At 50.9% G+C, this 23,887-nt stretch overlaps 1 protein-coding gene across 1 annotated transcript in view; it reads left to right on the top strand.

The window, feature by feature from the left end:
• Window positions 1-7,993: 7,993 nt before the first annotated feature.
• Window positions 7,994-23,887, top strand: part of Gabbr2 (gamma-aminobutyric acid type B receptor subunit 2) — a 330,548-nt gene continuing 314,654 nt past the window's right edge. Inside the window, exon 1 of the mRNA XM_051161797.1 lies at window positions 7,994-8,302. Within this exon, the coding sequence (XP_051017754.1) occupies window positions 7,994-8,302 (309 nt within the window). The remainder of the gene's footprint in view (window positions 8,303-23,887) is intronic.

Below are 23,887 nucleotides of genomic sequence, written 5' to 3'. Positions count from 1 at the left end.
ACCCATGAAATTGGAATGGCTGGCATCTTAAGAAATGGGCAAAAAGTAACTAAAATATCCTAATGTCAAATGTCATTTCACCTGTGCAAAAGCTGACATTGCTATAATCAGGTTAAATTAAGTCTCACTGTTGCCGGGTGATGGTGGCAGCTTACACCAGCAGAGGCCTGCAGATCTTGAGTTCGAGGCCAGCCCAGTCTATACAGCAAGTGCCAGGACAACCCAGGCTACACAAAGAAACCCTGTCTCAAAAAACAAAACAAAAAGGTAAACAAATAAAAGACTCGCTGTTATTCATAGACGGTGGCTTGGTGCCACAGAATGTGGCTGTGCCCTGCCATAGTGTGCATTCACAGCAAGATGGGGCTGAGAACCAGATCCCTGAAAAGCAAATCCCATCTATTTACCCCAGAAACGACACTATGATTGAAGCTGACTTTGTTGACCCAGCGGAAGATGAAAGTCAACACCAAGAGCCCTCTCCCACTACTGCTGTCACCTGCCAGCAGCACCTCTCCTCCTCAGGTGAGAAAGCTGCCAGAAGAACCCTGCAGAGACCTCCCCACCCCACAGGCCTCTGCCTCCTCAGCAGAGGCAAAGAAAGCCTGCTTCAAGCAGAGCACACCTCTCCATTCAACAAATGTGTATTGATTACCTTGGGTGTGCCCATGGCCTTGCACACAGAGAGGGATCCAAAGTTGCGGACAGCTGACTCTTCAAGGCAATGTGATGCCAAAAGGCCATTCTAGAATATGCTGAGATAAGAATAAATGTTCTATTTTTTGACTCTTAAGATGCTGGGGTTTTATGCTCTATCAAGAAAGGAAAACAAAAACAAGATAAAAGCCCCGAGACCTCCATGCTTCCAACTTTAAGGTACTATTGAGGGCAGAGTACATCTTGGTCCCAGAGATGAGCTGCAATGCCTGTCTCAGGAGGGCAAAATGTGGTAATTAACTTCCAAAGAAATGATAAGTGTTATCTCCCAGCAGGAAGGGAGCCTTTGCCTGGGAGCTGAGAAAAGGGAGCAGTTATTCCTAGGAAGGACTGGAGGAGGCAATGCAAGGGAGGTGATGCCTGAGCTGGGTCTTGACAATTTTGCCAGTGGGAGAAAGAGTGGGGAGAGCATTCTAGGCTGAAGGAATGCACGCTCAGGTGGTGGAGTTAAAAAGGAACAAGCATGCCCGCCATGGACCACCTAATGCAGTGTAGGAAGTTAGAATCTGGAAGGCCTGGCAGAGAAGCTGGTTGTATTAACTAACCCTGGAAGGTTTGAAGCTTCATTATAAACAGCCTATAAGATAGAGCCAGGTAGTGTGTGTCCCAGGGTAACTGGGAGGCCCAGGATTTTTTGAGCTGGGGTGACACTAGGCTTTGGACAAATGGGTCTGCTTGATAGGGTGTATGAAGGCTAGGCTACAGCGGAGCTAGAAGAAAGGCCAGCCTTACAAGTTAGACCGTGACAAGCAGCTAGGCCCTGGAGCAGGTGGAGAGAAAACCTTGCGTGTGGGTCAGTGTGCTAAAGCTGGATTATAAAAAAACCAAGGTTGCCACACAGCTGTGAGAATAGATCCATCAATACACATGACCTTGTGGATGAATCTTACAGGGTGTTGCTGACTCAAAGAGGATGCACGATGGTACCACTTAGCTCAAGTCCAAGAAGAAGCCTTCACCAATCTCTGGTGTTGATGCTCAATGCGCTGGCTTCCTCTAGAGAGAGGAGGCCACCTGGGGCTGCAGGTTGTTGGCACTCTCTGGCTGTTCTGCTGCTTCTGTGGGTGTGTCTGCCTTGTGCAAATCTACTGGGTCACATGTCTAACGTGACATGAGAACCACGAGAGACTGGAAAGAGTCTAGAATAGAGAGATAGCTGCCTTGCTGGCACTCAGGCCCAGAACAAGCAGAGGCTTTGAGAGAGGCTCAAAGACACTAGAGCCTGGGTGAGACACACAGAGCAGGCAGGGTGGGTGGATGAAAGAATGGAGACCTTGATCATTGCTGGGCATGTCGTACGTAAGAGGCATTGCAGAGATACTGGTAGAGATCGGCCAGTGAGTGCGAAACAAGCCTGTATGATCAAGTGGGAAATGGAAGAGACTTCCCAAAGGCAGCTACATGCCCCCACAGAGCCCATAGGGAGGTACCAGGCAGACAGGTACAGTAACCATGGAAGGGGAGAAGCAGAGAGAGCCCCAGGCAGGGGAGGTGTGGCTGCATTCACAGCTGTTCTCAGCAGTATCCAGAACAGCTGATCACAGAGCTTCCTAAGAGTCAATGTGTGTTTACCAAGACCCAGACAGCTACAGTCACTTGGATTCATAGGCTTGGTAGTGAGACAGGGCAGAGAAGAGGAGAGGCAGCATGTATCGGAGTTTTGGTTAAAGGCATCAAGAGTGGTCAGATTGTGTTGTGTGAGGTAGGAAAATGCAGGCTGTACAATGTGGAACTAGAGTCATCTTGAAATTTAATCCTGGTACAAGATGGTGCCCAAGATGGGCAGACCCATAGCTGTTAATCACTCTGGCCAATGTTTCAGGACAAGAAAGAAAATCAGATAGCCTAATAACAGTGACACCAACTGGAAGGCATCTGCCCTGCAGGACACCTTCAGCTGGCCAGGATAGCAGGAGGAGGTCACTGAAGAAGCATTTCACTCCTGTTTTAGGCTTTTCAAATAAAACTGCTGACAAGTGGGATAGAGGAGATCTGGCTATTTAGAAAGAGCAGCAGTCCAATGGCTGCACCAGGGGCTGGCCTGACTCCGCTGTGTGCTTCTTGGCCTATTTGGAGAGACTGTGGTCAGTTCTGACTTTACTGTGGAAGGGAAGCCTGGGATGATGACCAATGTCCAAGGGAGGCTAAAGGATCAAAGGTCGCTTCTCCTGAGGAAAAAAGGATGAGGAGATGCCTGTAGCTATTGTTGGCGAAATGCCACCATGGACAAAGTTAAGAGTCACATAGGAGTCAGTGGCAGATTTAGACGCCAGGAGGGAGAGAACTCTATAGCTGACTTTGCTGGAGCCCAAGGGAACATATGTATAAAAGTCAAGTAGCAGAGTGGGACCTTCAGCAGGCATGGCTCTTGCCATCTTTGGTGGCTTTATTATTCGTTGGTTTCTTGCACAGCAAGTGTTTAGGGCTTGTTAAAAAGTATAGATGCAACATCATACTTGATGAGGAAATTCAGTAGAAGCAGCAGCCAACGTGCTAGGGCTCAGCAGTAGCAGCTGCTGTTAACTTTAATCCTCATGATGACCCCAGGGAGGAGCAGCCATTATTTTTCTTTTCTTTTCTTTTTTCTTTTTTTCTTTTTTTTTTCTTCACAGAGTGGGAACTTACTCATCAGGGTAAGTGGTGAACCTGGAGTTGCAGCACGAGGGTTGAAAAGACAGGAAACCAAGAGTGTCTGACTCCAAGATTCCCTAAAAGTAAGAAGGGACTTGAATGCTGGACCAAATGCTTTCTGAGCATCTTCCCCCACCTGAGGGTCTGTTGCAAAAGTCTTGTCTGTTCTCGGTTCCTTTTGCCAAAGATTTTACTGTGTTTGACGTGCCCTTGGGAAAGCATCTGGCTGAGAATTACTGCCCACTCCGGCATATGTCGGAAATATAGTCCCCAGTGTTGGACCTGACGAGAGATCCAGCCACAAGGATACTGCTCTCCTGAGGTGCTGGTGTGCTGTGGTGGGGTCATTGTCACTAGAGGGGCTTCTCGGGTAGGCCTGGAGACTCAGCTTCATCCTTCAATCAGCAAAGTCCTCTGGCCAGCTCCTGTTCCTGCTTGTCAGTGTTGACTTTTAGTAGCACTCTGTGCATGTGCACATGTGGATGTGCGTGCATGTGTTGGGAGGCCAGGAGCTGATGTGTCCTCAGCCCTTTCAGTGGTACTCTTAACCTTTTTATAATGTTCCTGGTCAGACATAGAAGCATATTCTCAGAGACAGATGAGTGGAAGAGAAGCAAGTGCAGATTGAGGGGTGGAGAGATGGTTTGGTTCTACCTCTGTCTCTGCCCTTAAGACACCACTGAGTCAAGACAGCCCCAAGTTCCTTCATTTACAGAGGAAAATGCTAACACCCATTTCCCAGGCAGCCATGGAGTCTCTGATGATGCGTACCAAGGTGTCTGGCACAGAGCAGGTGGGTGGTTAATGTAAGTGGCAGCGATTATTATTACTCAAAGATGTCACTAGACCACATTTGATGCCTGAAACCCGATTTTTCAGTTTAAAAAAACATGCCTTGGGGAAAGAGGAATAAGTTCCTTAGAGTCATTCGAGGAATCATTTTCAGAGCCATCATTCACGGCTTCTCCATTAAAGAAAAAGAAATGTAAAACAACACGCTTTATAAAAACAGCTGAACTGTTTGATTGAAAGAACTGCCCCAATCTAAACAGAACCCATGTTTGCAAGGGTGGCTTGTCAATACTCCCTAAAGGAAAGGAATGAGAGGTCGGCTGACAAGGTGACTCTGTGGCTGGCTCCATGGCTGGCTCCGTGGCTGGCTCCATGGCTTGTCATAACCTGTTGACCTGAGTTCAGTTCCCTAGGATCTATACAATGGAAGGAGAGAACTGACTCCTGAAAGTTGTCCTTTGACCCCCGCATGTGTGCCATTGTAAACACTTGTGTGCAAGTGTGCCATTGCACACACGTGTGTACATGTATACCATTGTAAACACTGTGTATATGTGTACCATAGTATACACTTGTGTACATGTGTGCATGCTCACACTTATATGCAAAGTAAATAAATAATTTAAACATGGTTAGAAAGAGTAAAAGGGGGCCTTGCTGCAGTTGGGAGATAGCGTAGAGGTAGGCATGGGCAGCTGGTGGGAAAGGGAAGAGTGTGGGGAGTTTAGACCCATATCTTAGCAGCTGTTAGGGCAGAGCTGGGATGCCCAGTCTAAAAGAGGAAGAGTAGACAGTGGGGTAAGGGTTCCCTTCCTGTTTCGGAATCCTGCTGAGAGGGAAAGATGCTCTCTGCTCCCTGATAGATGATGGATCACAGAGTTCACAAGTCCCCACAAAGCCAGTGAGAGACCACTTTGGCATAGTCCCATGTCCAAGCTGGGGTTTGGAGACAAACTTCTATTGGTAGGGGAGGGTGTGCTGAGAAAATTGGGGTGTGGGTGGACCATGAAACTTGAAGTGTTGCGGACCCCTGCTGACACTGACTCTCATCTGGTTCTGGAGGGGCATCCAGAAGCATATTACTTTCTTAGTCTCTGTTGGGTTTCTCATAAGGCGAGAACTACAGTCAAGTGTCTCCATAGTCCTGGGACTCAGCCAGTACGTTCTATGCCCATTAACAATAAGTGCAATTACCATGCCAGCCATTTTCACCTCTCTGTGTCTACCCTGATTCTTGCCATGCCGCTGCACATAGTAGCTGCTGTGCCTGCTTCTACCCTTTCCTCTGCCTAATGGATCCTCACTCAGCTACCGGAGTAGGCTGGTCAAATAGCTCAGAGCATGGCTCAGTTGCTGTGGTTCTCCATTTTGTCAGTGCAACCAATGTCCTCACAGCACCTAGCTCTGAATGACCTTCCCTGCTTTTGACCTTGGCTTGTACTGCTCTTTCTCTTGTGCCCGTCACCCTAGCACCTGGCTGTTCTCAAGCAAGCCAATCTCCCTCCTGCCCTGTGTCCGGTGTCCTTCCCTCTCACGGGACACTGTCTTTCTGTCTTACTTCCCCTAAGTCTCTGCGAAGGTGTGACTATAGTGAGCAATTCCCTGAACTCCCTGTTTGGGATTTTAGCCTGATCTCACCTGTCTCACTCCTCTTTGCTGATGTACTGTCCTCCAATGGGTTTTCCCTCAACCTCACACCCTGAAATGTCCTCTTATTCCTCAACACGATCTTTCTTTCTCAACCAGAGCACCAATTCAGCAAGGACAGCGGCCAGGGCTGCTTTCTTCACTTCTGTACCTTCCTCACAGGAGTGGAGGAGGGCCTCCTAAATGGAAAGTAGCAGAAGGAAGGACCGGCTCTTAATCGGAAGCAGCCCAACTCCACCTCAACGTGAGCATGCATTCTAGGCTGCGGGCTGAGGCAGGAACTCAGGAGCGCGGCACGAACTGAGAACCAGAGGGATGCCCTGTCAGACACCTGCTAGAATGTCTGGGGCGGGGGGGGGGGGACTATGACCTCGGAACTAATTTTTGACTGGAAGATGGGGCTGCTTGGATGAGCTGTGCTCTAAAACAAACCTCCATCCCGGGAAGAAGGAAAACACAGAGGCCTAGAAAGGGAAGGTGGAGCCAGGCTGATTTGGCGCCACGGCCTCTGGAGCTGTCCAAGGTACTGCCCACCCTCTTAGCTCAACCTGGCCTCTACTTCCTGACAATCCGGGCTTCTTCAGTATTGCCTTTGTCGCTCCAGACATGCAGGCTCCTTTTAGATATCTCCTTATCAAATGTGTGGAGGAACCAGAGTCAGAGCTACCGAGAGCGCTGTGCCCTCCTTCCGGAGGGCTTTCCAACATCATGGGTGCGGAAGAGCCCTTCGTGGCTGTGCCGTCCACTTCCCGGTATTAGCTGTGTATACTATCGAACTACCGAGGCCACCGAGTGTATTCCCCTGTAAAGTGGGCACGATAGACGATAGACGCAGTGCACTAAGTTTATAGGTATATTCTGAGGATTGCATAAGTCACGTAGCAAGCACTCGGTGAAGGTTAAACTCCCACCCTTGTTACAAGGTCGTGGGTATGGTCCTCAGTACTTGGATAGGCTGTTTTGTAATAAATAGCATGTGCCCTCGAATTAATCAGGCGCTGGGGTTTGTGTGCACAGTTTGTGTAGGTTAGTGTGCACAGCTGCCATGGTTCATGGGGAGGCACACAGAGGTCACTCGGGTTCATCTAGTCCAGGACTGCTTTGCCTGGGGTTAGTCAGTGGTGCCTAGGCCAGCTAGCAGAGAAAACGAGCTAAGTACAGGGATGCGCGGTGCTTCTTGGATTTAAGGACAGAGTTGCCACCAAGGGAAAAATTTTAAGACAGGGCCCTCTGGGACTGGGGACACTGGGAGGTCAAATGCCTGGAGGGGGCGGTAGTAGGGCTCGGATCCTAGCCCTGGCCTGGGGTTGGCAAAGGACTCCAAGCTGGATCAAGGGCCCTAGGTGCCACAGTAATTGGCCCAGGAGAGTGCAGGCTGCAGGTGCCCCTAGGATACCTTTGTGGACCGTTCGTTCCCTCTTCGCGGCCGCCCAGACCTGGGAGAAGCAGTACCCAAGCACCTCGCAGGTGCTACAGGAAGCGCAGGGCGAGGTGCCCGCGTTCCCGGCGCGTGGCAGCACCGGGTCCTGATTTCCCAGACCGCGGTGCTCCGGAGCTCAGATTCCCAGAGGGGTCAACGGGCCCCGGCAGCCGGTGCGGCGCAGCGCCCAGGGCGCAAGTGTGCGTGTGCCAGGAGCACGGCCCTCCCCGCGGCCGCCGCAGCGCCGGCGCCTCCCCCTCCCCCGACTCGCACAGCCCGTCCCTGTCCCCGGAGGCGGCCCGAGACGCTGTTCAGCAGCTTTGCCTTCGCCTCTCGAGCCTCCCGCCGCCCTTCCTCCCCCGGCCGGGCTCCAGGGTCTGCTGGCCCGCGGTTCCAGGCAGGAAAGAGCTACGATCCTGCACGGGGGCGGGAGGAGGCGGCCGGGTGCGGGCCGGCCGCGCTGGAGAGAGGCGCGCGGAGATTCGGCCCCCTCGGCGCTTGCTCGCTCGTTTGCTCGCTCGCTCGCTGGCTCCCCGCCTCCCGCACTCCGCTCGCTCCCACCCCTTCCCGGCGTGATTGATCCGTCACGGGCGCCGCTGCCGCTGCCGCTGCCGCCGCCGCCGCCGCCGCCACCGCGGCCGTTCTGAGCGAGCAGGAGCCGGAGCCGAGCCGGGGCCCGTGCCGGCGCCATTGCGCGGGAGCCGCGGGCAGAGCTCGGCGCCGGGCGGCGGGCCGGGCCAGGCCATGCGGGCCGAGTGAGCTGGCGCCCGCAGCCCGCGGCGCGGCATGGCTTCCCCGCCGAGCTCCGGGCAGCCCCGGCCGCCGCCGCCGCCCGCGCGCCTGCTGCTGCCCCTGCTGTTGTCGCTGCTGCTGTCGTTGCCGCCCGGGGCCTGGGGCTGGGCGCGGGGCGCCCCCCGGCCGCCGCCCAGCAGCCCGCCGCTCTCCATCATGGGCCTCATGCCGCTCACCAAGGAGGTGGCCAAGGGCAGCATCGGGCGCGGCGTGCTCCCCGCCGTGGAGCTAGCCATCGAGCAGATCCGCAACGAGTCACTCCTGCGCCCCTACTTCCTGGACCTGCGACTCTATGACACGGAGGTGAGTGTCCAGTCGCCCGTGCCGTCGGGGCTGGGGGCATCGGGGAGGGGACAGAGCAGTGATTGTCCGATCCTCGTTCGCCGAGGGTATCGCGGGCTATGCCCACCAGGGTCCCACTGGGCTTGGCTGGTACAGGTGGTACCCTGATCTCTTGGCACCTTCCACATCTGGGAGTATGTGTGGGGTGTGTGTGAAATGTGGTCTCCTTTGACCAGAGGAGGAGTAGAGACGGTAGAGACTGGACTCCCGAAGGCCTGTGGTGATTGCCCCCGTCCGGGTGCTGCTCCTAAGGTTGTGGGGTGTCAAGTGGGAGGAACAAGTGCATTGACTACAAACTGGGCCAGTCACAGCTGGACCGGCTATGAGGCCTTTTCCCAGACCCCAAGAAATCCAAGACGCTCTTTGAGGTCCAGAGGGCTCCAGAACGTTAGGGACCCAAGCTCGCAGCAGGACTGGTCGTGTGGTGTGCGTCTGGAGCTCGGGGCTCGCGCGCCACGGACAGCCTTGAGGCCCCGTGGGCTCTATAGCGCTGCTGTCTGGATCTGCCCATCGCTAGCGGTAGCTCCAGCGGTTTGGGGGAGACTCCCCTTCCGCCCTCCCTGCCTCAGGTTAGTTGCTCATAGAGTGACCTGATGGGTCTTGGCCGGGACGCCTTGTGATGTCCGGCCGCGCTGCCACTTTTATTCAGCAGCTGCGGGCACAGCTGAGCTGGTGCACACTTGAGGCGTCCGAGTCATGGGAACCTTGACTTGTAGTGTAGCAGAGGGTTCCCCTCAGGCCTCCTTCTCCGAGCAGAGCTGGAGAACCAAGACCTTTCCATCTCAAGTCCCCTTTTCACGCCCTGTCTAGGCTCCCAAAAAGACTCAGCTCAGACCTTGACTGCCCATTCTGAGGTTAGGATGAAGAGAGGGCCTGAAGGAGCGCAAGGTCGGGTTTGCGAGGAGTTTTTCCGGATCCAGGGAGCCCCTAGTCTCCGGTCTAGGCTCGAATGATGCGGCCTGAAGAGGGCAGTGATTTCCTTTACCGTGAGCTCTGTTGGCGCCTCTTACAACGCCCAGCACTGCCAAGGCGCAGCTCTTGACCCTAGCTTCCCGGGGGGGGGAGGGGGCTCCCCTGGCGCGCCTCTGCTGGAGCCCCGGGACAGACCCACTACGAGAAGGAGAATCCCGCTATGTTACTGGTGGTGTAACCTGGGCTTGGCTTCTTCCCCTGCCTGACCCTTTTTTATACGCCGCCCCTCCACCCCCCAGAAAAGAGCCGAGTGTAGATTCTATCTCATTCCCGCCTCCCCCGCTTCACCGATGAAGCAGCCTGCTGTTCTGCTCTGTAAATAAAAGGTGAAGGAATCGGTGGCAGTTGGTGGCGGTGAGCGCAGGTTGCTGCAGGCAGAAAGGCTCCTCTGCCTCGGGAAGAGGCACGCTGGGTGGCTGTACAGGGCTAACCGTGTGTGAAATCACTTTCGAATGACGTTCCTGTCGCCTTTTTTTTTTTTTTTTTTTTGCCTGAGAGTTTCAAGTTCTTTGGGGGTACTGATCTGGCACATGCAAATTGAGAGGGCTATGCATTTATACAGAGGCATATTTCTTTGGCACCTTTTCATGTGGCTTCTGCCCGTATTTTGGAAGGAATAGGGAATGGCCGGTTCTTTGAAGACAAAAACATTTGTAGACAGGGCAGCCCTGCTTGCGTCATGACCATGTCTTGCAAAATGTTTCAGAATGCTTCCTGAGAAGTTTCCTATCAGTTTGCAGAGGGATAGATGGGTGTTTGCTTGCAGGGTGTCAGCCAAAGCTTTCACGTTTTATTTTATTTTTTTCAAGTGCATCTTGGTGACTCTCTGAGTCTTTGAGAGGGCCCAAAGTCAAGAGGATGAGGCAGTCAGAGGTGCTTCTGTTGGTGGGAATATTTTGGAATCAGCACGGGCAGAGGACGGGTGATGATTTCAGTCTGAAGTCAACTGGGCTTGACCCGGCGCTTTAGAGTTGAGCACTCAGAAATAGCAGGCGACCAGTGATCCCACCCACTGTGACCTTGAGTCAGCCACCTCATCTCTAATCTCTCTAAATGCAGGTGTCCATTTCTCAAGAGCAGAGTGGTTAGGCAGCATCCAGGGGCTTACCGAGGAGGCTCCACTGCCAGTGCTTTGTCTGGCATGCCATCAGCACTCGATAAATGACTGCCTCTCCTCCAGCACTTTCATTTGGTGTGGATTCACCAGTAAGGTGCTGTGGCTCTATGTGGGATAACTTAGACACTGGTGAAATATTAAGAATGCTTTTTCTCCTACTTGGTTTTTACAGTTTTTAAGAGAGTCAGGGAGGTTACCACCAGAAAAGGGAAATCTGGCTGATAGTCAATATATCATCTCTTGCACGAGGTATCACATTTGGAAGAGTGCCCAGGAGCTATAATTACTAACACACACACACACACACACACACACACACACACACACACACACACACACACACACACACACCCCGCCAAGTAACCTCATCTTTAAAGTTTTCTCTGAGCTGGAGGGAAGGAAAAGTCAGTCTAAGAACTTGCTGAAGATCCACGGCACTCTGAAAGGCACTTCAGAGTGAGGGAGCAAGTGGCCACTGTTAACACCACGGCTGCATTTGTGGAGTGCAGGAGCTGCCTCCTCACCTGCTGGTCCATCACTATTGCCAGAAGACTTGAATGCAGGATGGGTGTGGTGAGCCAGTCTTGCCGGCCTTTGTTGACATCTGATGCCAGTCATGGCCTCAATGACCAAAGACTAAAGGGAGCCAGGATGGACCTTGGTCCACTCCACCTGTAAAATAATGAAAGATACAGCAAGGCATAGGTTACCTTCTCTCCCAGGCCAGCCTGCCTCCTGTATGTATTTATGCTGGCTGAGCCTCTCTTGTGATGAGACAATCAGCACAATTTTTTGCTTTTCTTTTTGCACTACTGGAGTTGAACCCAGTAGCCAAGGGCTTTACCAGCTATATCCACGGCTCTCTTTCTACGTTTTCATTTTGAGATAGAGTCTCCATAAGCTGCCTGAGCTGGTCTTGAATTCACTCTGTACCTCGGGCAGGCTTTGAACTTGTACCAGTAACTAAGTCCAGCTTAGAACTTTCAAGGCCTCTGTCACTGCCATGGTCATGACAGCAAGGGATCACAACAGATCACGGGCTGGCGGGACGTCTGCTTCTTTGGTGTGGCAGGACATCACTTCAGCCAACACTTGTTGATGGACTCCAGGAGGGGCTTGCATAATAAAAACAGAAGCAAGGAACTGAGAGGCTAGACCAGAGGCAGTACAGAAACTAGGTAGAAGCTTCAGAGCTCCCACCTTAAGAAAAAGCCAGGCGTAGCATTTGCAGTGTCCGATTCTTTACCCTGTATCTGAAAGCGGTCCAGAAACAAAAGTGGACTTGGTGGATTACATTACTTACAAGTTCTTTGGTAGCCACATTAGTAAAAATAAATAATAATCAAGGAATATGCCTATAATAATGGTGGGTTTGATTTTAGAAAAATTGATAGATATAGAAAAGCACAAAGAAAACAGTCCCCTTAATCTACCTTTGCATAAATAATTGCATCTAATGATTAGGATTATTTCTTCCAGTTGCCAGCATTTATTTTATTATGTACTTAATATTCCACTCATGTTTATATTTCAATATTTCATTCACTCAATTAACATTAGATCATGTGCATCACCCCCGTCTTCAAATCTATTTTGCTAATATAATTTTTCATGGCTGTAGACTATTCTATCCCATGCATGCTTGAATATGTAATCATTTCTCTGCTGTTGTATTTCTTTTTCTGACTTGTTACTGTTAAACAAACAAACAAACAAACCCCACTGTAATAGAACAAAGGAAAGTCCAAGAAATCAAAGGCACATAACCGAAATGTGGAGCTAGCTCTCAGGAAGATCAGTCTGACAACTCAGGGATCCAGCTTAGAAGGCGCAGCACAAACAGATGATTGAAGAGCCTGCCTTCTTCCTGAGTAGGTTTGCCAACGACCCACTCTCTTGTGTGCTGTACTTTATTTGTTTTGTGTGTGTAACAATGCACAGGTAGCAATCAGAGGACAACCTGAGAGAGTCATTTCATTCCTTCTGCCCTTTGAGTCCTAGAGTTTAAGTTCAGGTCACTCACCAGGCTTTATGACACATGTCCCATCCCACAGATAGCTCATTGGCCCCTGGGTTGTGGCTTACAAGGGATTCAAAAGCTGTAAGCTATGCCTGTGCCCCTCAGGAGGCTGAGCTCAGCTCTGCAGGTGTGCACTTGGCACCTGTTGGAACTGCTGCGCTGCAGAAAGGTGTGAGCCCGAGGCTCTGGCTTGAGAGAGGTGACCAGCAGACAGAGGGCAGAGCCTCTGTCATCTTCAGCTCAGGGTAGAGCACTAGGGAGGAGATGGCTACGCAGGTCAAGGGATGTATTATACATTCTGGAGTCGAACGCCCTAAACAGTGAATGTTATAGTTTGTGAGTTACATCGGTGCAGCTGTTAATAAAAGTTAAAGACAGATAGATCTGAGCATAATGACACAGACCACAATCCCAGCTACTCAGGAGGCTGTGGCAGGAGGATCACAAGTTCAAGGCCTTCCTGGGCGACAGAGTGAATTCCAGCCCAGCCCAGATAACTTAGTTTTTGCCCAACGTGTGCTAAAGTCTGGTTCAATTCCTACTACTGCAGGTGAAAAGAAGATGGGCTGAGCTGTCTTAGGTTAAGCTCACATTGGGTGGCTGTAGTCCCACTGACCAGCCTGTAGGAAGTGCCATGCTTACAACTCTTGGAGAAACCCAGACTGTATTGATTCGGTTCACTAAGCAAAACATGTGGTGAGCTGTGTTCTGGTGTGTCTGTATCCAGGGGCACAGTGAGATCTTTAAAAATATCTCCTCTCGGGGTCTTGGCTTGGATCCCTTGCTAGTTCACAGGAAGGCACGCTGTCCCGAGTGGTGGCAGATGGCTCAACCAACTGCAGCTTTGCATAGTCTCAGGAAATCCAGCGTGACTGATGCTGCCTCCCAAATGCTCCAGCTGAGGTTCCAGGCTCTTGTCATTGGTATGAATTGGTCTTGAGCTCATCTCAGAGTCATCACATGACACCGATGTGTTAGGCTTGTGCCGTGTATCAGCCTGTCATGATGTGTGTGTGTGTGGTGTGTGTGTGTGTGTGTGAGAGAGAGAGAGAGAGGTGGGGGAGGGGGGGAATGCAGAGTAGAGAGGAATTTGAACCTACTAGGAAATCAGAGGGGGTCTGATGGTCGTATCCACCACAAAGGCAGGCTCATGGGAAGTGTTAGACCTACATGAAAGTGGCAACAGAATCAATGGCAGAAAGTAAGTGACCATGGCTGTGCTTGGAGAGGCTTTGGAGGAGGGCTTGCATGGGGTGACTATAATATAGACACATGGAGCTGAGGCCTAGGGGAGGTGGAGGTTGGGTCCAGGGAAGAGTCTCAAGATTAAAGAATAAAGGTAACAAGGTATGAGTTGTACCTGGGGTCAGGCCTTGTGGGAAGAAAGGCATCCTGGGACTGGGTGTGCCTGCCTTGAGGAATGTGGGGCTCTGAGGAGCCAAACTTCAGTAAACTGGTCAGAAAGTAGAGGCTGGCTGTGGACAGAATGACCTTGGGGACCTGGAAGCTGTTGTGTCATAGATGAGAGAGAGAGAGAGAGAGAGAGAGAGAGAGAGAGAGAGAGAGAGAGAGAGAGAGAGAGAGAGAGGTGGGGGGGTAGGGGGGGGGGGGAAGGCTGGGGTCTCAACAGGGCTGGAGAGGCAGAGGCAGAAGGAGGAGTGAGGAAAAGTGTGGCACTGTGACCTGGCTGGGCAGGAGGGGCACTAGAAAGAGACCCAGAGGCGCCTAAGTTCTTGACCGCTCTGTCCTTGATGGAAAGCAGGCAAGATGGAGCAGAGGTCAGGCTGGTGACCTCCGCTGCTTCTGCATCTCCACCTAGCACTTGATAACCACTTGAATGAGGTTAGGCTCAGGGTCAGGATGTTGGGATGTGACTTAACTGCTTGGAGACCTGGCAAGCCAGTTTGCCCATTTCTTTACTTACCAGATGTATAAGAAAACAGTGAGAGGGTTGCAGCCAAACCTATGCTCAGGATGTAGTGAGTGCTAGTATTTTGTTGTTGTTGTTGCTGTTGTTGTAGTTTTGTCACTATTATTTTTGTACGCTGTGAGGTTCATTATGCTGACCACATAGATACATATGGAAGCTTCAAACACAATGTAAACACAAGGCATTGGTTTCTGACACCATTACTGGGAAGGGTGTTGGGAGCAGAGGACACGGACACAGATACTGAGGATTTCATTGGGTTTTTCTAGCACAGGTCTTGTTCTCTCTTGTGTGACAGCCATGCTGGTCTGTCCTCCCTTGCTGGGTTGTAGCTGCCCGCAGATTCTTGGGAAGGGGATCTGGCAGAGTTGGGCATGTGGTGGGCCCGAGTGAATGGTTGCTGAGCTGAACTGTAACTTGGATGGGTTGGTGTTTTGTGGCATGGTTTGCCCGGCTCACTTCCCCCAAGGCCTTTATCTTCTCCTGTCAAGGGTTAAGTGACATTAGGAATCAGGATGAACTTTTGCTGCCATGCTGGTCCTGTCTCCTGCAATTCCCACCAGCAACACTTCCTGAGCTCCCACGCCCAAGGTGAGGCAATGCCTTCACCATACTCATCCCCCCCCCACCCCAATTCCTCAGTCTGGACAGGCACCCACTCACACGCCTTCTTTGCCCCCAAATTCCTTTAGAAAGGCCATGAGAGGGGTTGCTCAGATTGTTTCGTGCAACTTCTAAAGTTGAGCTAGAGTTTTATGGGCTGACGCTGTCTTTAAGGGGAGTTCTTCGTGCATTTGGCCCTCCCTATTCACAGGCACAGAAAAGATACTGTCCTCACACACACAGAGACCTGAGACCCCAGCAAGGAACTTAGGAGATGGATGTATAAGATAGCCATGGGAACAGTGGTGCTGAGCCAATATGTACCCAGGAAGCGTGTCTTCTGTTAGCATGGCCAGGTGATACTGCAGTAACAAATGAGTCCTGGCGTCACTGTTGCATATTTAACTCAAAGTCCTGCATATGTCAGAGGCCCTTCTTGTTGACTCTCATCCAAGAAGCAACATAAGGGATACAGGCTGTTTTCATGCTGTGTCAAGAAAAACCCTCAGGAAGGCACTGCATGTGCTGGCATCTCATATGTGAAGTGGGTTTTAGTCGCCTGTGCTTACAGGTAACATGTATGATTCCTGGTCCCTTATCTATGACCAGAAATAGTTACTGCCCTCGCTCCAAATTTAAAGGAATCTGGGAGATAGAGAGGATCACATGGATGCCACTTGCGGTCCTTCAGGGAGATGATGCCAAGGGGGAATCTATAGGTGTCAGAGATCTCAGATTATACCTGATGGAGATGAAAGAGTAGGCTTTGGGATGAGGGTAGAATGGAGAGAGTGGTGAGCCTGGTCCAATCGCCCGATGTGCTTGAGTTGAGATGTTGTTACAAGCCTATCACCTGGTACAGTGAGTGTGCTAATATTAATACTAACAAAGGCCACCTAGGGAAGGGCCCAGACCATGGCACAGCTCTCCTCCCCATGGAAAGAGGAGACATGGAAGAACAATTGAGTGATAGGAATTACAGACTCAGGGGCCACTCTCAGAAGTCTTGGGCAGACCAGTGGGGAGCTCTGGAGCTGTCTACTTCAGATGGGGGTTCCATGCTGGGCTTGAAAAATGACTTCTAGAATCTTCTTGGGAAGTTGCTTGCTGATCTTGAGTTTCTAGGAAGGGGTTAAGCCAGCTAGGGGTTTCCCTAGCTGGCTGCCACAGCAAGGCCTATTCCCATCCTGGGGGCCTTGATACCACACACTCTTACTGGCAAGACCCTTCCACAAGGATCCGGGTGAGGCTCTGCAATGTAACCCCTGCTGGTAAGCAGGGTCTGCGCTCTTGTAGCAGGCCGAAGCCACAATCACACACGCTGCGGTCTCAGCCGGCACAGGATACAGTGGGACTCCTTCCCCAGCTTGGCCATTCCCAGCTTGACTGAGAGAGAAACCCGACTTCTTACCTCTTAGTGTTTTGGTTCCAGGAAGGTGAGAACGTGAACAGGCAAAGCTGCCCAAGAAGCAGATGCCTTGCATCTGCTGCTCTGTTTTTCTTCTTTGTGGTTATGTAACAACAGGCCAGGCTGAGAGGCTGGTGCAATGCCTTCCTCTGGGTACCTGGCTGTCTAGGGATGCACAGGTGTGCCAGTCTGAGGAGATAGAAGGAGGAGTCCCGGAGAAGGCCAGTGGGCTGGATCCTGCTGTACCACCAAGTGGCTCGCCTTGGCGGTGAGTCCTCTCTGCTCTCTGTGGCCTGCAGCTGGAACACAGCCTCTCTGTACCATCTTAGCACCAAAAGCTGCAACATTCCCCCAAGCACCACCTCAGGTCCACATCTATAGAACAGGAACTCCACAAATATTCACGGAGCAAGCACACATCTCCTCAAGCCTGATTCTGACTCGTTGGTTCTAGGAGGACTCAGGGGTGCTGTTGTAATGAGATAGTGAGGGGCTTTGTGTGCTGAGATTTGAGGGGGAGCTTCCTGATTACTCTTTACACATTCCCCATGCATCATAGAACAGAAGAAAGGACATGTGTTAAATGTCCCAACAGGGAACAGATAACATGCCAAGCTGATGCCCCACCTTCCTTTTCTCTGAAGAACATGTGTGTAGCATCCTGTAATTGACAGCCAGTCCTAGAAGGGAAATCAGCCTGGTTTCTAGAGAAGTTCTCTGGTCTCACTTTAGCTTATTGGAGCAACGCTTCAGTGAAGGCTTAGGGTTCTGATACCCTGAGCCCTCTTTCAGAAACCACGCTGAGCCAATGGAGGTGGGGCCAGGAGACCCTGTAGGAATGAAACCAAGTTATCAGTTTAATGAGTCAGGTGGTCTTGTGGCAGGCCTGGGTGCCTCCGGAATAGCAAGACTTCTTCCAGGAGCCAGGCTGCTCTGTCCATCTGTGTGATGGGTACTGGCTCAGGAGGCGGGGCTAGAGCGCCATCATCTCCCTGATGCTGGTGATGGATCTGGACCCCATTAGATAAGCAGGTCTGATAGGACCTCGGCTATGAGATGGTTTTTCAATCAGAAGATTCTTGCCCAATATAAAAGGTGTGGGCCTTGTGATGATTTGAGGGTTTCTTTCACCAATTTTTACTTTCCTGAGCTTTTTGAATGTGCTGTGCTACTGAGGGATGAAGTGTCATTGTCATCCAGCAAATTAGTAGATCCAAGGTAGGGAGTAAATGGAGCGATCCATCTTCCTAGGTGCCTAGGGGTACCAGTCGCTGGCGAAGGCGGACCCCTTCTCCTGCCGTTTAGCAAGCATCTTACGGGTCAGGATTCTGATGAAATGGGAGGCTCTGGGGAGTCATGCGTTACTGCCGCCATTCCTGTGCAGTAGGGTCAGGAGGGGCACGGAGAAAACTGTATTTTCACACTCTGCTCAGGATCCACTTGAGTTGGTTCAGAGGGAGCTGATTCTAAAAGCAGCAGCCACACTCATAATATCCATCACGGTGCCATCCAAAAGCAACCTGGCTGGCTTCCAGGGCTATCCTTTCACCAAAGCGACTATGCGAAGGCCAAGGATGGCTTCCAGGACCTGATGTCTCACAATGGCAGTGACCAGAGCCCACGATGATGTCCCTTGAGCCAGGGTTAGAGAATGCCTTGACTTTGATGGGAGAGCTGACTCCCATCTCCTTAGTGTAAACTGGGGCCCCGGGGACCCTTCTATATCCTAAAGGACTCTGGGTATTTTAGGAAGGTTAGGGAGCCCTCATAGAGCTTCTAATGTCAATGTCATAAACCCAGGACAAAGAGGTGGGGGAGATGCAGCTGCAAGTGGGTAGATGAGAGACTAGAGCAATAGGGACTCCACTTTCCCTCACACTTTCTACCTGTTGGTGGAGCGGCATCTGTCATTCGCTGAACTCTCAGCCTCACTAGGAGAGGGCTGTTCCTGCTCACTTTTCACAGATGAGACAGAGCGAGGCAAAGAGGCTAACTCCGTGTAGCCAGCCAAGGAAGAGCTGAGATTTGAACCTTGCACAGATGTACATCATCGCGTGTCACCATGCAGTTATTCCTACCACTTCACCCAGCAATATCCGCTTGCTTTTTTTTTTCCCCCAGATGACAGGTTGTTTTCCCTGGTGAGTGTCACACCCACTTGCTCGCTTTTCCCCTAATTCAGCCCCATCCTCTTCCTTTCTGCCACCAGCCCACTCAGCCACACACCCCCAGCTCCGCATGCTGGGCTCACTTTGTGTGTATCTGTCTACACACCTGGCTCTCACGTGCCTTCTCTCTGTTCTCTTGCACCTGGAGAACTTGGCTCTTTGCTGGGGGACTTGTCACCTCCTGTTGTGTTTACTTTGGTGCTGGTGTTTGTGTCTCCTGTTAGACTCAGATCATCTCCAGGGCAACCGTTGTGCCTCCTGTTTATAACTGGCATCTCTGTCCTAAGCCCCAGCTAGGGCTAGGGCCTGGGTGGTGACGTGTATAGATGGACCAGAAACAGCTGGTCCCTAGAAGATGCAATGAATAAGTGGGCCAGGAATGGTTCCCATATGTATGCAAAGTAGGACGGCACAAGGGCTGTCCTTTACACCCCAGCATCAGGACCACTGCTTACACAGTTTCTCTGCTTTATACTCTGCAAGGATGCATTGTTGTTCTGGGACTGGCAACAGGACTTCTCCCTTGCACAGATTGCCTTGGTGGTCCTCCAGGGTCCACCCTATCAACTCCCAGAATGCAGAGCACCGTCTCTGTCTTCCTTTAGCCTCAGCCTTGTGGTCCTTTGTGCCTTTGGAGTGAGCACGCTCATTCTTGGGCAGGGCCTTCGCACAAGCTGCCACTGCTGGCAGTGCCTCAGCAGCCTTTCTTCCTCCACTGGGAATGAGCTTGATCATGTTTCCTCTCTTATGACTGAGGCTCACACATCACGACTCCTCTCAGAGTTAGGGCCATTCCTTTCCAGTTCTTGTTGCAGTTACCGTCTCACATTTGTTGGACTAGCTGACCACTGTTGGTCTGTCTTCATTCCTCCAGGGGCGAGAACTGGTCTGTTTCTTGGCTTCCTAGAGTATCCAATATACTTTCTAGCATACAATAGACACTCAGCAAACACTTGAAGAATGAATGAGAGCCAGCTGAAGGATTGAATAAGATGTTTATGATGGCTGGCTCGTGCATGGGCTGCAGGGAGACAGCCGGCCAGTGTGGGAAGTTACTCAGAGTCAGGCACCCCGTGGAGTATTGCATAGGTCGGTTCCTGGGCCTCCATGTTCTGTCTGTGGAATGGGGACGAAATGCTCAGGGTCATTGTGAGAGTTGACACGGAGTATTCACTGAAGCATTGAGCATAGAAGCCCACATCCCAGAGTCAGCCACAAATTTTGAGAGTTGCTGGTTGATGGTAATGCCTGTGGAAACATAAGTGGCTGCAATCGCAAAAGCATTGCTTCTCATTCAGTAGGGCTGTACTCGAGGCTAGCGGGGAGGCTGTGACCTGGGTCCGAACACTTTGTTTGGAGGCATTTCTAGCTGGAATAGCTGGAGGGATACTGCAAGCTCAGTGGCGGGTCCTGGGATTGCAGTCTCCACTAAGTTCCCTAAAGTGCTGTTTTGTTGTGGTTTGTTGCTGTTCCCTGCTCTCCTCTCGCCTAGCTGAGTGACAGCGCAGCCCACAGGGGCTGAGGGATCACCTAGTCTGTGCCTGCAGAGACCCAAGGACATTTGTGTGTGTGGGTCTGAAGCCTCTCTCTGGGTACCTAGCATGGCCCTGGGCACACTATCGGTGCCGAGCAACTGTGTTCTGTGTGAGTGGTGTTAAGTACATTGTTTAAACCACACTTTGAGATAAAATCACAACTGAGCATGCTAATGGAGAAGGTGTTAAGAGGTGCCTGTTGAGGAGCAGATTTGCTGGGCCCGAGCGCTGGATCTGAGGCTAGAGAGGGAAAATCTGCTGTCCTGCTTGGGGAGAACACATTTCGTTAGCATCCAGAGGCAAGTCTTTTAGATCAAAAGCAGGGTAGTTCAGTGGGCGGAGCTCTGGATGTGCCCGTGGGTCACCTGACCCATTGTTCTCTAGAAGTGGTCTTGAGCTAGTCATGTGACTTGTCTACGCTTTGCTTTCATCATCCATAAAGGGGAGGAATAATGCTGTCTCTGGTTTTTCATGAGCTACTGGAGAGAAGAGAGGTGGGGACAGGGACAAAGGTGATCACGTCTAGCACTTGGCAGGCTGAGGCAGGAGGATATCAAGAGTTTGAAGTTAGCTTGGGCCCACAGAGTTAGCCTCTGTCTCTGGCAAAACAAAACAATTGAAAACAAGCAAAACATCCCAGTAAAAAAGGATCCAAGGTCTGGATAGATGGCTCAGCGATTAAGAGCACTTACTGCTTTTGTAAAGGACCCGCTTTGCTTCCGAGCACTCCCATGATAGCTCACAAACAGCTAACTGGTTTAGAAGGATACAAATGCCTCTTCTGGGCAGCACATACACATAGCACATATATGTACATGCAGGCAAAACACTAATATATGCATTAGATAAAATAATTTTTAAAATTTACTTGATTTTTTTTTTTTTTTTTTTGAGACAGGGATTTTTGGTGTAGCCCTGGCTGTTCTGGAACTCCCTCTGTAAGCTAGGCTGTTCTCCAACTCAGAGATCTGCCTGCCTCTGCTTTCTAAGTGCTGGGATTAAAACCATGTACCAACCAGCCTGGCTGAATACATTTTTTTAAAAGAAAAGTTTCAAAGATCTGTAGAGAGTCACAGCTATAAGACGCACCTGAATTATCTACAAAAACTGGTCAATTTGGCATTCTCTCAGAGTCATGAGGTGTTTTGACATCTTTTAGTTTTGTTCTGTTCGAGACAGTCCCTAGTCATATAACACTGGATGTCCTGTAACTTTCTATGAAGAACAGGCTAGCCCTAAACTTGCAGACCTCCTCTGAGTGTTTGACTTGCAGGCATGTACCACCACTCTCAGTTTTCCAATAACATCTTTATAAACGACACAGGGATGCCATGAACATTCAAGCTGAGGATGCCTTTGGCTTCAACGCTGCCTTGGTACATAGTGCTGTCTGTCGCATAACGAGAAGAGGACGAGGCTGGTAAAATGCTTTCTTTGAAGGAGCACATGTAAGGACAATAAGTGCACAGAGGAGAGGTGACTCAGAGCAGGTGACCTGCAAGCTGGCCTTGACTGACAGCAGACAGAGCCCTATTTGAAGACTAATGACAAGGTGAGGAGGAAGGACTTCAGGAGACTCACGTGAGGGCCATTCAGACATGGCTATGCCTAGTGACAAGCTGTGGGAAAGACCTAGAAGGCCACAGGCCTCGAAAGCACATTTTAATCAGCTCACCTAGGGCTTCCTCAGTGTCCTGGTTTCTAGACAGTGCTGACAGCCAAGAGGCTTCTTGCTGGGGCACACCCCCTCAAGTCACCCGGAAGCTGAGCAAGTAACCTTCAGGAAACATTACAGAGCCTAGGGTGTAGGGGAAGGATGAATTAGACAGACCTGTGGTTTGGCCCAGGCTCTATACACTGTGTCCATGAACAGGCCCTGAGATCTGCAAAGCCTGCAACCTACTTAGCCTGCGTCTCTATCTAACAGGGAGTGAATGATAATTGAGAGGCTAGGACAGTTGGCGCAACCAGCCATACCTGGAAATACTAAATGGGTACAAGACCCAGTCTTGTTTGATATCCAGAGAGTCGGCCAAGGGACCATTCTAATTTGAACAACGGAAAAATGCCTCACGGCCCGAAGAGGGCCCAGGAGTGATGTTACAGCTTACTCGAAGTTGAGTCTGTAGGTGGACAGAAGACAGGCAATGAACCTCACACTTGTCTTAATGGCTTTTTTTGATGAAGGAAGCAGAAGAGCATGGGCCAGGCTGGAGCAAATGTGGACAAAAGCCACAAGAAGACAGGTTGCCAGGCCTGCCTGTGAGTCTGAGGGCAGAAGCTGGCACTGACTTCCAGGACTGCTCCTCCTGTTGGGCTAGTGGGTGGCCAGCCAGGCTGGTATCAGAGAAGGCCCCCTTGGTGACCAGGGGGAGCCACACACCATGCCCGTCCCCAGCACTTGTCTCCATTAGCATGGGTGTGGTGGGAGATGTGCACAGCAACTTCCGCCCCTAGCACCCCTCTGTGGGAACCCAGCCTAGGTTTAGAGACAGCAGAGCCACTTGAGGAGGCTGTCGCTCTGAATTCTTATGATTAATCAGCCGGCCTGGGAAGGATGGCTCCCTGGTTTCCCAGCTGGGACTATATGGATGGCTTTGCTTTTGAGACCTGCCAGGTTCCAGCCTTGTTACAGCCTGCCTCAGATTACTTCTTCTCTGGGCAGAGAGTGATGGGCCATTTGGAAAATGCATTTGGAAGGATGAGATTCTGACCTGAGCAATACAGTGCTTCTCACACAGTGCTGATAAAGAAGTTGATGGATAAAGACTAAATTGGATTTTTACCAAAAAAGACTCAGCGCGGTGTTTGGCAAAAGAGTTACAATGACTTAGGGAGGCTGCAGGGAGGGGGAGGCTGTGGTCAGAATACAAGCCTGGGGCCAGGAACACTCGGCCCTGTGCTATATAATTCTTGTGTTCTTTGCCTCACTTTCCATAATTGTAAAGGGAAAGGCACTTTCTACGTGATTATTTTTCCCAGCTTTGGGGATGGAACCTAGAACCTCATTCATAGTAGACAGAAATCTGAATACTAGGAGCTAGCCTTACCCACTCCTTAAAACCAACAAACAAAAAGCTTTAACATGTTTGAGATAGATCTCACTCAATTTCACAAATTGGCTGTGAATTTGTGATCCTCCTGTCGTAGCATCCCAAGTGGCTGGGATTACAGGCCTGCACTGCCATGCCTGGCTCCCACGTCATCTTTTGCTTCACTTGGGTAACAATCCCAAAAGCCTTTCAGACCAAAGCCAGAACACAGCATTGCTGTGAGGCCCCCTCCCCCCGCTGTGATAGCACCCACTGCTGTGAGAGGCAGGGGCCCTGTAAGTCACAGGAGAAACAGTACAGCAGAGATAATAGGGCCTAAGTAGGTCTCATTTCAGTTTTAAGAAGAAATAGGGCAGGAGATGTCAAGATTGAGCCAGCTAGTCTTGTTTTTTAAGTTGGAATTTACTTTTTAGGGAAGAAAAATGGTCAGTTGGAGCCTTTCATCCTGTAAAAGGAGAAGTCAGGGTGTCAGCACAGTCAAGACCCAACAGAACAAACAAACGCTACATCCCGGAAAGGGTTTTGTGGACGGCTCAGATGAATGAGGAGGCAATTTAGCAGGGGTGAGGGTGCACACCTGTGATTCTGCCACTCAGGAGGCTGAATCGAAAGGCTGGGGAGCTCAAGGCCAGCCTGGTCTATTTTGAGAAACCCTGTCTCCAAATAACAAGCAAGCCAGGAAACAAGAAAACAAGGAAGCTTAAGGCCTTTGGTGACTAGCTGCACAGTGGTACCCGGGA

Source organism: Acomys russatus, chromosome 2 (genome assembly GCF_903995435.1).
Source record: "Acomys russatus chromosome 2, mAcoRus1.1, whole genome shotgun sequence".
Taxonomy (NCBI): domain Eukaryota; kingdom Metazoa; phylum Chordata; class Mammalia; order Rodentia; family Muridae; genus Acomys; species Acomys russatus.
The sequence above is the reverse complement of the archived record's forward strand: the minus strand, read 5'-3'. Positions and strand labels throughout refer to the sequence as shown.